General features: G+C 30.0%; 1 protein-coding gene across 1 annotated transcript; it reads left to right on the top strand.

Moving 5' to 3' along the window:
- Positions 1–7,451: 7,451 nt before the first annotated feature.
- Positions 7,452–8,673, top strand: LOC108323357 (LOB domain-containing protein 29). The gene is made up of 2 exons (XM_017555787.2): positions 7,452–7,807; positions 7,967–8,673. The coding sequence occupies exons 1-2, from the start codon at positions 7,529–7,531 to the stop codon at positions 8,402–8,404; spliced, it is 717 nt and encodes a 238-aa protein (XP_017411276.1). The 5' UTR covers positions 7,452–7,528; the 3' UTR covers positions 8,405–8,673.
- The last annotated feature ends 3,602 nt before the right edge of the window (positions 8,674–12,275 follow it).

Genomic DNA, 12,275 nt, shown 5'->3' with positions numbered 1-12,275 from the left:
CTTCTTTTCAATGATGTTTGTTTCGACAAAAACTTGTGGTGGCCATCGTATAAGCAATATTAACAACACACAACTGTGCAAGGAATTTAAATATAACATTCTAGGTTCAACAACTTACCTCTTTGCCATAATGCAATAACGGAGGAAGACAACCACAATGGAAGCTGCGAGAATGCAAGACGTGACAATGGAGTTGGTGAGAATTCAAGTTGAGAGAGGAGACTTGGTTTATGAACTGCTTGAGAGATAATGCGAAGAGAAGTGAAATGCTTGAGAGAAAATGTGACTAAAGAACCAAACATACTATGATGAGTGTAAAATTAATGAACATAGTAAACACATACTATGATAGGTCACTCATTATCATTATAACGTTTTCCTCTAAATACAATTGTGTCATCGTGCCCACTTATTATCATAAGTCCACATAAACCAATCATTATAAGTTTAACCTTTATTACAAAAATATTATTGATTAACTTATTATGATAGATAAACCTACACTCATCATAATAAGTTTAACATTTTATTACAAAATTACTATCGATTGATGCATTACCCCTGCCATAAGTTGTCATTGATTTATATTTTTCCATTAGTGTCATCTTATAAATAAATGAAAAAAGGATACACCCTCTTTAATTGCCAACATCTATTAAGAAATCGAGACTCCATTTGTCCCTATTAAGATTCAACATTGTTATATATATATATATATATATATATATATATATATATATATATATATATATATCACTTTAAGCTTCAATAACTAGTTTTTGGATGTATTAATGAAGTTGTATCAATTTAGTTAGCTCAATTATATAAAGTCTTTTTGTAACATAAAATTGTTGATCACTTATGTTATTTTCATCAAGATTAAATAATAGATAAAATATAGAACAATTGAGGTGATCCAACTCTTTTACAAAAAGAAGTTCCTATGTTCGGCTTAGAAGGATGAGAGAAAAAACAAAAAAAGAAGAGAACAACAAAAGAAACTAAAACATTAAGAAGACATAGTAGCCTTCAAACTGTAATGATTTTCTTTTCCTTCTTTTGGCATTCCATGCCTAAACCAAACTTTCAATAGAATGTAAAAGATTTCTCACAACTAGTTTCTCTGCACGCGAAATTAATCCTTGTTGTTGAAATATCTCGCGAGCTCTCTTTTTACTAGTAATATATAAATAAATTAAATTATATCTTGAAAGAATAAATTTTTCGCTTTAAAATTTATTAGCTTATGTCTTGACTAACCTTTTATGATGACATTAAAATTTATTTTATGATAGTTGAGTCAACCATTATCAACTTAATATCATATCTATTCATAATTCTTAATAATTTTAGTTTGAAATGGTCCAATTATGAACATGAAAACATTAGAGATTCTATACTAAGTAAAGATAAAATTAAAACAATAGTAGCTATGTGTAAGAAGAGGGAACATGAACAGGAAAAAAAAAAGAAAAATAACAGTTTATGTTTGAATATTGGTAGTATGTTTTTTTCCATCCAAAGAAGATACAAGAGGTGACACGATACTATAAAACTCAACCTTGTAGTCATGTTAATTATAACAGTATGTACTATATGAACAACAAGAAAATTATACAATAAAAATATTGTGATACTGAAAAATGAAATGCAAAAATGACTGCCACAACAAGCTATTCATATTAAATATTATTAATAAATTTTTTAATAAAAATTATTAAAAATATTATTAATAATAATTTTATTATTTTAAAAATAAAAATATTATTCATATTAAATTATTTATTACGATTAGTATAGCTAATATATAATTAATGTTTTAAAATAATATATTTGAAATTTTTAATATTTTTAATTTTAAAAGATACTAATAAATAAAGGGATTAACTATGTTTTTGTTTCTGAACACAAAATTAAGATTCATCCTTATCATAAATTTTAATATATTTTGGTTGTGAAACTCAAAAAAAATTAATAGATACAGTCCTTTTAATCTAATTAAGTTAATTTTTTGTGCATTAAACATATTTTTTAATAAATATTAAATCCAGGACATATTAAACAATAAACAACTTAAATATTATCATAAAATATATTTGATATATTAAAATAATTTAACATAATTAATTAAAAAAATTATATTAATTTAATTTTAAAAGTTTGAGAATAAAATATTAATATTTCAGAGGACAAATTCTAATTTTTTATCAAAATTTAAGGAAAAAAAAGACATATGTAAATAATAATAAAAAATTACTATAAAAGAGATAAAAGATTTAAAACAGATATAAAAAAAAAACAACGATAAAAAGTGCATATTAGACTGGTCGTATTATAAGGTGTATATTTATTGCTTCAAAAACCCACCAATAACTTAATCTAACGAATTAATTCAAATTCTGTTGTTCCGTTTTATTTGTGTATAAATTAATCCAAACCAAGTTTTCTTTATCTAAGAATTTTTCTTCTTCTTAAATGAGGTTCATTGCAATGTAAGCTAGCTAGTAGTGGGAGAAATTATATTTGTAGAGTGGCAAGGGAAGAAAGAGGGGACGAAGATAGACTATATTTAAAATTATAATATTATTTATTTTAAAACCATATTTTTTTTATGGTTAAGAGAGAGTATTTTGAAATAATAATATAAAACTATTTCCTTTTTGAAAAATAGTGGATAGATTACAGGTCCAAACAAAACATTCCTAATAGATGTCTGATTTTATTAAATAGACGACAGCCCAATTAACTTTCAATATAAATAATAAATTAGTAAATTATTTTTTATTTATTCACTATTATTTGATAAAAAATAAAATTTTCCAGTTCATCATCAATTAATTTACAACATATTATTAGTTCAAGATATTTTTCTCTTATTATCCCTTTAAAATATAGAATGTTTTATTCTAGTCCTCTTACATTTTATTTTAGTTTAGTCCTTGGTTTTGTTTACTACTCTTCTCCTTCCACCTTGGCCCTCTCTGTTCTGTTTTACTTTAGTGCCCTCTACTTGTAGTTTTTATAATTACAATTTTTTTATATATATTTGATTTTGTATATAAATACGTACAAATCTTATTTTATAAACCGGTTTTGTTGGATTGCATTAGGTTTGAAGTTTACTTCTTAACATGTTATCAGAGTTATGATTAGAGTCTATCTTACCGATATTTGTAATTTGTTAGATATATTATTCCACTCGTTATCGGACTATTATCATACTATTATCAGACCATCCATTAATGTCTAGTCTCGCTGAAGATGTATATACTTCAGCATGAGGAAATATGTTGGAAGTCCTACATTGACTAGAGACAAAATCAATTTAGAGTATATAAATGGATACAAACTTCACCTTTCAAACCGATTTTGTAAAGTTAAATTAGACTTAAAATTTACTTCTTAAGAAATACTTTCTCTGAACAAATACTTTCTCTGAACATGACCTAGTCATAAAGGAAATGCTGATCAGCCCGCCAATACCTTATTTTTAGCATTAACTGTTGTAGTTTTTACGATTCAGAATGCTGTTTGGTATAGTATTTGGCATCAAGCATCTAAAATAAAAGTAATATTAAGGTTTTGGCAAGACATTATTTTAAAGTTTGATTGTTATAAAAAAGGAGTAAACCAACATATGTTTTGTTCTTGAGAGATATGTACAGAAATTAAGAAGTATATTATCTTAAGGAGAGAAAGACAGGAAAAAGAAGAAAGAAGAAACAGAGGATGTGGATGCCTCTCTGGACACTAGAAAAGAGTTTGATCTTTTCCAATTATTATTCCAAGAACATTAAGTGAAGCACATTTTCACCTGTAAAGTGTATCCATTTTCTTCCTTTCCAGTATATGCTAACCCAAATAAACACAAACAGAATCCAGCTTTACTCATGTGCTCAAAATTATGCAGTTTTCCGTACCTTGTGTTTATTTATTTTTTATGGAAGTGAAGAGGGGAACATGCATTGCACTTTGTCTAAGTTTCGCATCCAAAGAAAAACATGCTGGTGGTGGGACACCTTCTATCGACTAAAAAACATACCAATACGTGTGCCATCATGTTTTATATCTTCGTAAATCCAAGAATAACTAAATTAATAATGTTTTCTTTCTTTTAAGCTTTTCTTTTCTCAAACAGTACCGACAAATTCGTACAGGAACAAGTAGATGATTGGATTCTGAAACCTGCTCGCCATTTTATATATTGCAATTGCATGTTAAGATGTTTCTCTGACAATTAGTTTCTCTTCAACTATAAACGCAATTATTAATTCTTGTTTTTTGAAAATAAATAAATAAATAAATATATATCCTTTTCTCTTTCTCCTTTCTGGGTGTTTCCCATTACTATAATGAAGTAATAGATTAAACCTACTTCCATGAACTTCGATAAGTGCTTTCCTGGATTCGTAAATGGTTCTTTGTTAATGTGATGTGGAGGTACAAGAAATAGAAATTAAAATTAAAATGAACTAAAAAGAATAGTACACTGAATCAATCATTTTGAATCCACGTGTGCCCTTAGATTAGGAATACCTGATCAATTCAGTTGCCTATTTTTTTTATTAGACATGTTAATTCTTAATATTTATTAATAAAGCAATTCAACTCCCACTCTCTCAATTATTATTGATTATTGATAACTATTATATCATAATTTCGTGACTATACAAAATTTCAATAATCGATAGGATAATTATCTATTAATGTTCTGATAGTAATATTAATATATTTTTTTGTGCTAGCTTTATTTTGGATAATGCCTCCTCTTATTAGTCGTTAATTAAATCACCATCAGTTGACCCATAATTTTAACGCATATTTTTTTTCGAACTTAAGCATGTCTTTTCTTAACCGATTAATAAAAGAGAGAAGCAAATTAAAGTTGATCATACCTATATAAAAGAGTTAAATCAAGTTTGGTCTTATATTTCAATTTTGTTACTATAAATTTTAATTATATATTTGATTCTTTATTTTTTTAAATTAAATAATTTATTTGCAATTATTAATATAACATCTACTTCCTAAAACAATTATACATATGTAATTGATAAGAATCTCAATTACTCATTTATGGAAAATATCATGTTTGATAAACTTTAATACATATTATTCTAATAGATATATTAATATTTTTTGTTAATAATTGAATGATATATTAATATTGAATGAAACATTTAATTTAGAAAAAAAAATTAAAGAAATAAATCAGCAATTAAAATTTAGGAACCAAAATTGCACATGACAAAATTATAAGAAATAAAAATGGACTTAAGTCTATATATAAAATGAAATATGTTATAAACCCTTCAATGAGAGGAAGAGACTCTTATTTTAAAATCATAGTGGAGAGGTTTAGAAAGTTCTGGCTTTCAAAAATGGAAAGCACTAATGCCATTTTCATGACAGAAATAATGTGTCCTTCATTTTCTTTTTCTTGCAATAAAAATTGCCAATTTGTTTGCTTGCATTCTCAAGTTGAAGAAACACATAACATTAGGACCGTTTAATTTGTCCAACTCCCACTCCCTCATATTCCAAAAAACAATTTTTTTTTTTGGAAATTTTTTTATTCTATTTGGTGGGTTTTTATTGGGGTGTTATAATTAGCTAGGGTTGAGTGTGGGGTCTGAATTTTTGATTTTGCATTTGAGTGAGGTCTACATGTTGGTGCCTATACTAGACAGAAGAAAGTGATTGAAAGTTACGAAGATTTGTTAAATGTCAATCATACGGTATTGCTAGACAAACCGTGACCTCCATGCTTAAACTATTCCATGTAAAGAAAAAAAATTTCTTCTCTCTTTTAATTACCTTCATTTCTGCTCTAAACTTGTGTCACTATCTTTTGTTTCACTCATTGTTGGAATCTTCTTCTCTTTTATGTCTTTTTTAAGCTGCTTTTGTGCTTAGATTACCTGTACTACAGGATAGTTTTTATTCTACTAACAACAACAATCCACCACCAAATATTCATCACTCGGTATATACTTGCTTTTAGGTTGAAAGTTTCACATCTCTAAAGATCATTTATAATATAATATATAAGTAAGTGTAAACTACACTTTATAATAACGTGTTTAATCTACTCAACAATCTCATTAATTGCAATTGACAACATCAACAATAATGGCTTATTTTGAAAAGTCAAATTGTTCGGGGTGCTTGGATAGTTATTAGTTTAAACTAGTAGCATTGAACTGAAATCTATGTGCCATTAATCATAGTTAACTCGTGTACTCTATTTAATGCCATCAAAACTAGTACTACATGCATAGTAATTTGTGTCATCATGGATGAATTAACCTAGCTAAGCGCCCATTTCAAAGTTGGAAACACGTATATCATGTTAGTTTCATCTTCTACCAATTGAGTCATATACAATAACTTGTGACTTTCATGAATTCTATAAACTGTTAAATTGAGTTTATTATGTATTAACTTTTCTCTACTGTAATCGAAACAAATATACATAAACCCTTTCTTCTTGGAATGAAATACTTATGACAATTAGGGTTTAAACATCAACTTATAAGCAATGATATGACATTTTGAAGTCTTCCAACAAAGGTAGAAAAAGTACATGATGCAGGGCGAAATAAGGAAGGAAAGATGCACCTGTACATCCAAGAATTAGTAATAAGGTAGCTCAAGTATATGGACTCAATAAGAAAGTTGAATAAAATATAAAAATTCATAGTTAAGCCTTATGGTTTTATGTTAAAAGTAATGTCAAATCTCTTATATAGATAATTTGTGATATCAGAGTTAATTTATCTTGATGTCTTATTCAAATAGAAAACATTTAGAGACCCATAAAAATTAAATATTAAAATGAGTCGCCCCCTATGAACATTGGTCTAATCAGAGGGATACAAAGAATGTATTTCTAATCTTTCTCTTTATTTTATAACATATAGATAAGCTTAACTAAAATGCCTTCCGGATTTCAATAAGAAGTTTTGAAGAAATCATAAACTGCAGGAATTAATAATTATAAACTACGTAGAGTAAAGCTGTAAGTTAGTAGTAAACAACTATTAACCAGGTTCCAATTCTATATTCTGAAATATTGGAGGGTAAAAAATAACACTACATAAGTAGTCCAATAAATATGCACTTGCGGCTATCACTTAATTATAAAGCAAAAATGAATATTAATATTATAGAGAAAAAGGACAAGAGAAGATAGATCCAATGATGAATTAGACAAAATGGGTTTGGTTAACGCTAGCTCATTTGTCGTATAAGGATGCTGAATGGAATCTCATTTTGGGGATAAAAATAACAATTTAGAATAGGGGATTGCAGCGTTTTGTACAGGAAAAAAAATAATGAACAGTGTAGGCCATTAAGGGAACATAAATTTATTATTTAATTATTAATCTAATATATCCTTTCCTCTTCCTCCGGTGTATATAAAGATGTTGATAAATGATCATGTTCATAAGTACGAAGCTGAAGAGATAAAGAGCCAGAAATAATTCCAAATAGGAATTCTCAAACTCCAATTAAAAAGTCCAAGATGACTGGTTCAGGATCTCCTTGTGGAGCCTGCAAATTCTTGAGAAGAAAATGCGTGAGAGGTTGTGTTTTTGCACCTTACTTTTGCCATGAACAAGGTGCTACTCATTTTGCAGCCATTCATAAGGTCTTTGGTGCAAGCAATGTTTCAAAGCTCCTTGCTCACCTCCCTGTGACTGATCGTTGTGAAGCTGCAGTCACAATCTCATATGAAGCTCAAGCCAGACTTCAGGATCCTATTTATGGCTGTGTCTCCCATATTTTTGCACTCCAACAACAGGTTCATTTCCCTCTCTCTCTCTCTCTCTCTCTCTCTCTCTCTCTATATATATATATATATATATATATATATATATATATATATATATGTCACAGTTTACATATAATTGAAAGCCCTAACCAGCCAATATGTGTGCTTAATTTGATATTCTGTGTATAGGTGGTCAATTTACAAGCACAACTGGCTTATCTCAAGGAACAAGCTGCCCAGAGTTGTCTCAACGCCTCTGTCAGTGAAAACCCTAGTGAAAAATTATTTGAAAAATCTTCAGGTGCTTTACCGCAAGATCTTCAAAGTTGGTTTCAGGTGGAAAATTCCAACCTGGGGCCAGAGTTTCTTCCTAACATGTGTACTAATTTTTCAACACAAAAACATTATGGGAATAATGCTCTCATTGAAGATCTAAACCCTACCGGGATCAATTATGAAAATTCAGGTGCCATGGAAGAAAACAGCTCCTTTTCTAGCTTTGACGAGAGTTCCAATAGCTATTCCATGTCCTATGACATGCACACAAACAGGAGGACGTGGGGTTTTCATGAAGTGGAGGACCTACATTCAGTGGCTTTTGGGTACAGTACTCGAACACATTCATGAAAGAACTGGTGAAGACAAGTTTATCAATTTTGAATTGCTGCTGCTGCATATTGTGAAGCAAGCACTATATATACTCTGTTGCCGTAAATAAGCTAGGAAGGCATAGAAATGTTGATATTATTATATAATTGGAATGGAAGCCCACTCTCTTATTGTCTTTAATCTATTTTAATCATGTTAAGTAGAAAAATCATGGCGTAATTGTGTCAGAAAAACTCTCGGGTTTTGTATGAGACTATGAGAGCTATAAATTTGTTTCTTCCTAGAACGTATCCTATATTTTGATCTAATAAACACTGTCCCTAGATACCTTAATCATAGTTTTATCTCCTTTTCTTAAATACAGCATATTTGGCGTGGAATATATGGAACACTACTAGGGGTATGCTTGCATTTTCCCCATACATATTCGTCAGAAGTTATCCCAAATATTAAATGTGAATATCTTTTTCTACAGAAATTTAATCACTGATTTACTACGTTTTGATGACTAATCCCCTCTTTCAAACTCAAGGTCTGTTCATTTGGAAACCCTAGTCCGTTCGTATTCTAGTTCATCCATGTTGACTGAATCCAACAAGATTGATTCTCAACCAGTCTCAGAAAGTTATTCAGCTGACAAAGACTCTTTCAAGTCAATGGGAAACCTTGTACTTGAGACATTCCAACATAATAGATTAATTAAGTTAAGAAACAATGTAGGGATAAATCTCTTATATATTCCTCTGAAATACTTCCCCCAGAGGATCTCTTTTGTTTTGGAGGCTGAGCTTAGGCTGTTATTTTCTCAATTGAACAAGCTAATCGGTTGAATAAATTTATGGTTAGAATGTGCTTCTAAGATTGTCCAGATGCTTTTACTAAGATTGTTTTCTGTCTTTGAAGATTAGAGGATGATGACTTGTGTATTATAAGATTTGTTCTACTTCGCATTTTAAAGGTTGCACATATAAATGTGTGATAACTTGGCTAATTTAAACATACTTTTACTTTTCAATTTCATGTTATACCTCCTTGTATGACACTTAAATATATTAACATGAGTTGTATTTCATTTCTCATGTTTTGTATGTTTTTCTTAATATATATCCTTTCTTTAACATGCTGCTGCATTCTACGTGTCAAAAGGACCAAAACTAGAGAGAGAGAGACTTCTTCCTCAGATATTTGGTAAGTGGAAAAGCCAATTTGGTCTTTTTCTACACACTGCAGAGGTTCATTTCCATTGTCATTAGCTTATGTGTGTTAAATGTTTTTTTTTTATCCGCAAGAATAATTTTGTATAAAAGTAATTACTTACATAATTGCATAGAAATAGTCTTTAGAATCCCTCTATCAGCTAGATTCGCATGTATTACAAGGAAAACAATTAACTTGTGTATGTTAACTATCAGCTAGAATGCCTATCAGCTTATGTATGTTAACGTGTGTGTTCACATATTTTAATTTGAATACTCTAAATGAAAACATCTTGAAGCTTATATAACTACCCAGATTCCAAACTTAGAGACATGGTGGATCTTAGCATATGTATTGTAACATTAAAAAGGACAGCCTTAGGGCTACTCTTGACTTAACAATTAACGTTTAAGGTAGTCTTGGGATAGGGCTACTTTAATAAAATGAACTCGTCTTTAGGTAAACAAAAATATATTCATTACCCTTTAATTCAAATCATTTCATGAAAAGTTCAATGAAAGTTTTAGAATATTATTAATTAATTAATTTAAAAGTTTTTTCTTTCAAACAACAATGAATTCCAGGAGCTCCTTCAATCAGTGCGAGTCATATGCTGTCGTGTGCTTCTTCGTTGGCATATTTCTTCATGTTGCAGTATAAAAATGAGTATGGGTTTCTTATATTCCTCTTACTAAATTCCGTGAGATCAAGAAAATATATAGTTTGACAAATACATTCTGTTTAACATTGTACAATAACTGTTAATTTGTCCTTTGTTCTGTCCCAGCTATATAAATTTTACCGGATTTCAACTATTAATAAAGATATTATGGGTCTAGTACATACGTAGACACGTTGTATTGGCAATAATATGATCCATTTATCACATTAATTTCATATATTCACATAATTATCTTTATACACATTGTGATAGGATATAATGTGTATGATAGGAGGAAACAAATTAAAAAGTAGTTATTAGTTAGGTTGTTAGGGTGAGTGAGATTTTCTTTATATAGTTGGAGTCTTGATATGCAAAGGACTTTGGGGGATAATTTTGTAGATTGAGTTTTAGTTCTTTCTAAAGGAGAAACCCTTGGAAGAAAGAGTACTCTCCTATTTCGTGTTCTTTTCTGTTTATGCAATAAAAAATATTACTCTTCTTTCTCTTTTCAATTTTGGGTTCCTAACAAATTGGTCCAACTTGTTGGATATTAGAAAAAAAGGGAAAATATGGAGGGAAGAATCAGCACAATTGAGATGTTGGTCAATGAGCAGGGGAAGGTGATTGAGGAGCTAAGAGATAGGCAACAAGAACTCAAGGAAATGATTGGAGTTTGCTGGAAGTCCCACCTCGACTAGAGATAAGGCCAATTTATAATATATAAGTGAGGTGCAAACCTCACCTTACAAGCCAGTTTTGTGGGGTTGAATTAGGCTTTAAATCCACTTTCATAACATGGTATCAGAAGAAAATTAATTCTTGATCACGTTCTTCCGCAACCAATTCTGTTACCGCCAAGAACTTCATCTTCTACCTTTCGTTCTTGGCTTTCCTACAATTTCTTCTCCTTCTATGGCTACTCCATCTGGTACTCTCGCATCGTTATGTTTTATGTTTTGACTTTGCTTTCTAGGGTTTTCAATGAGAAACAATTGGGTGCTTTAATCACTCATAGCCCTGGATTGATTTTTGAGGAATCTGAAGGAGTTTTCGGAGATTCGAGTTCTGACATTTTTGTCCAATTTGAGGTTGTGAAATTCAATGGCTTCTGCAGTTGTTCCTTCTTCTAATAATTCTCAGGCGCAGTCACATTTCTCAATTATGGGACTTTCTCAAGAGCAAATTCATGGTCTATTGGCACTTCTTCCTCAATCTAATCCCACAATCACGCATTCTATCGGTCTAGTGAGTTCTCATAATGTTTCCACTTCTTCTCAAGATCAAGGTAATATTTATTCCCAATGGATTCTAGACATAAGTGCTACTGATCATATATCCAGTTCTTTGTCTCATTTTATTTCTTATCATAGAATCTCACCAATTACAATATCTCTACCCAATAAGAACTCTTCATTTTCTCATTTCTTGGGCACAGTTTCTCTTGGCCCACACCTTACTTTACATAATGTCTTGTTTGTTCCTAATTTTTCAGTTAAACTTATTTCGGTCACAAAGTTAACTGAATCTCTCTCTTGTAAAATTACCATTTCTGAATTTTCATGTGAAATACAGGACAAGTCAACCCTGCAGATGATTGGGAAAGCTGAAGAAAGAGATGGCTTGTATGTCATGATAGTTCCTGCATCCACACCCCTTGGTTCACCAGCTGCTATTACTCCTGAGAATTCTATTGCTTGTTCTACAATAAGACCTAACTCTATAGATATTTGGCACTCTAAATTAGGGCATCCTTCTTCTTCTTGTTATATCAAATTACGCATTATGTATGTCACTTTACCTGATACAAAATACACTCATTGTGATACTTGTCACTACTCTAAGCAAAGAAAATTGTCTTTTCAATTAAGTACTACTGTTTCAAACGCTCTTTTTGATTTAATTCATGTTGATATTTGGGGGCCCTATTGTACTTCTTCGATTGATGGTTTCAAATATTTTTTAACTATAGTGGATGATAGGTCTAGATTCACATGGATTAAATTGATGGCAAGTAAGTCACATACAAGA

This window comes from Vigna angularis, chromosome 3 (genome assembly GCF_016808095.1).
Source record: "Vigna angularis cultivar LongXiaoDou No.4 chromosome 3, ASM1680809v1, whole genome shotgun sequence".
NCBI lineage: Eukaryota > Viridiplantae > Streptophyta > Magnoliopsida > Fabales > Fabaceae > Vigna > Vigna angularis.
Note: the sequence above shows the minus strand (reverse complement) of the source record. Positions and strands in the feature narration are given on the sequence as shown.

Excerpts from the sequence above, each read along its gene's own strand:
- LOC108323357 (XM_017555787.2), top strand. The coding sequence starts at position 7,529 with ATGACTGGTTCAGGATCTCCTTGTGGAGCCTGCAAATTCTTGAGAAGA. Across the intron at positions 7,808-7,966 it reads TTTTTGCACTCCAACAACAG|GTGGTCAATTTACAAGCACA; the intron begins GTTCATTTCCCT and ends TTCTGTGTATAG.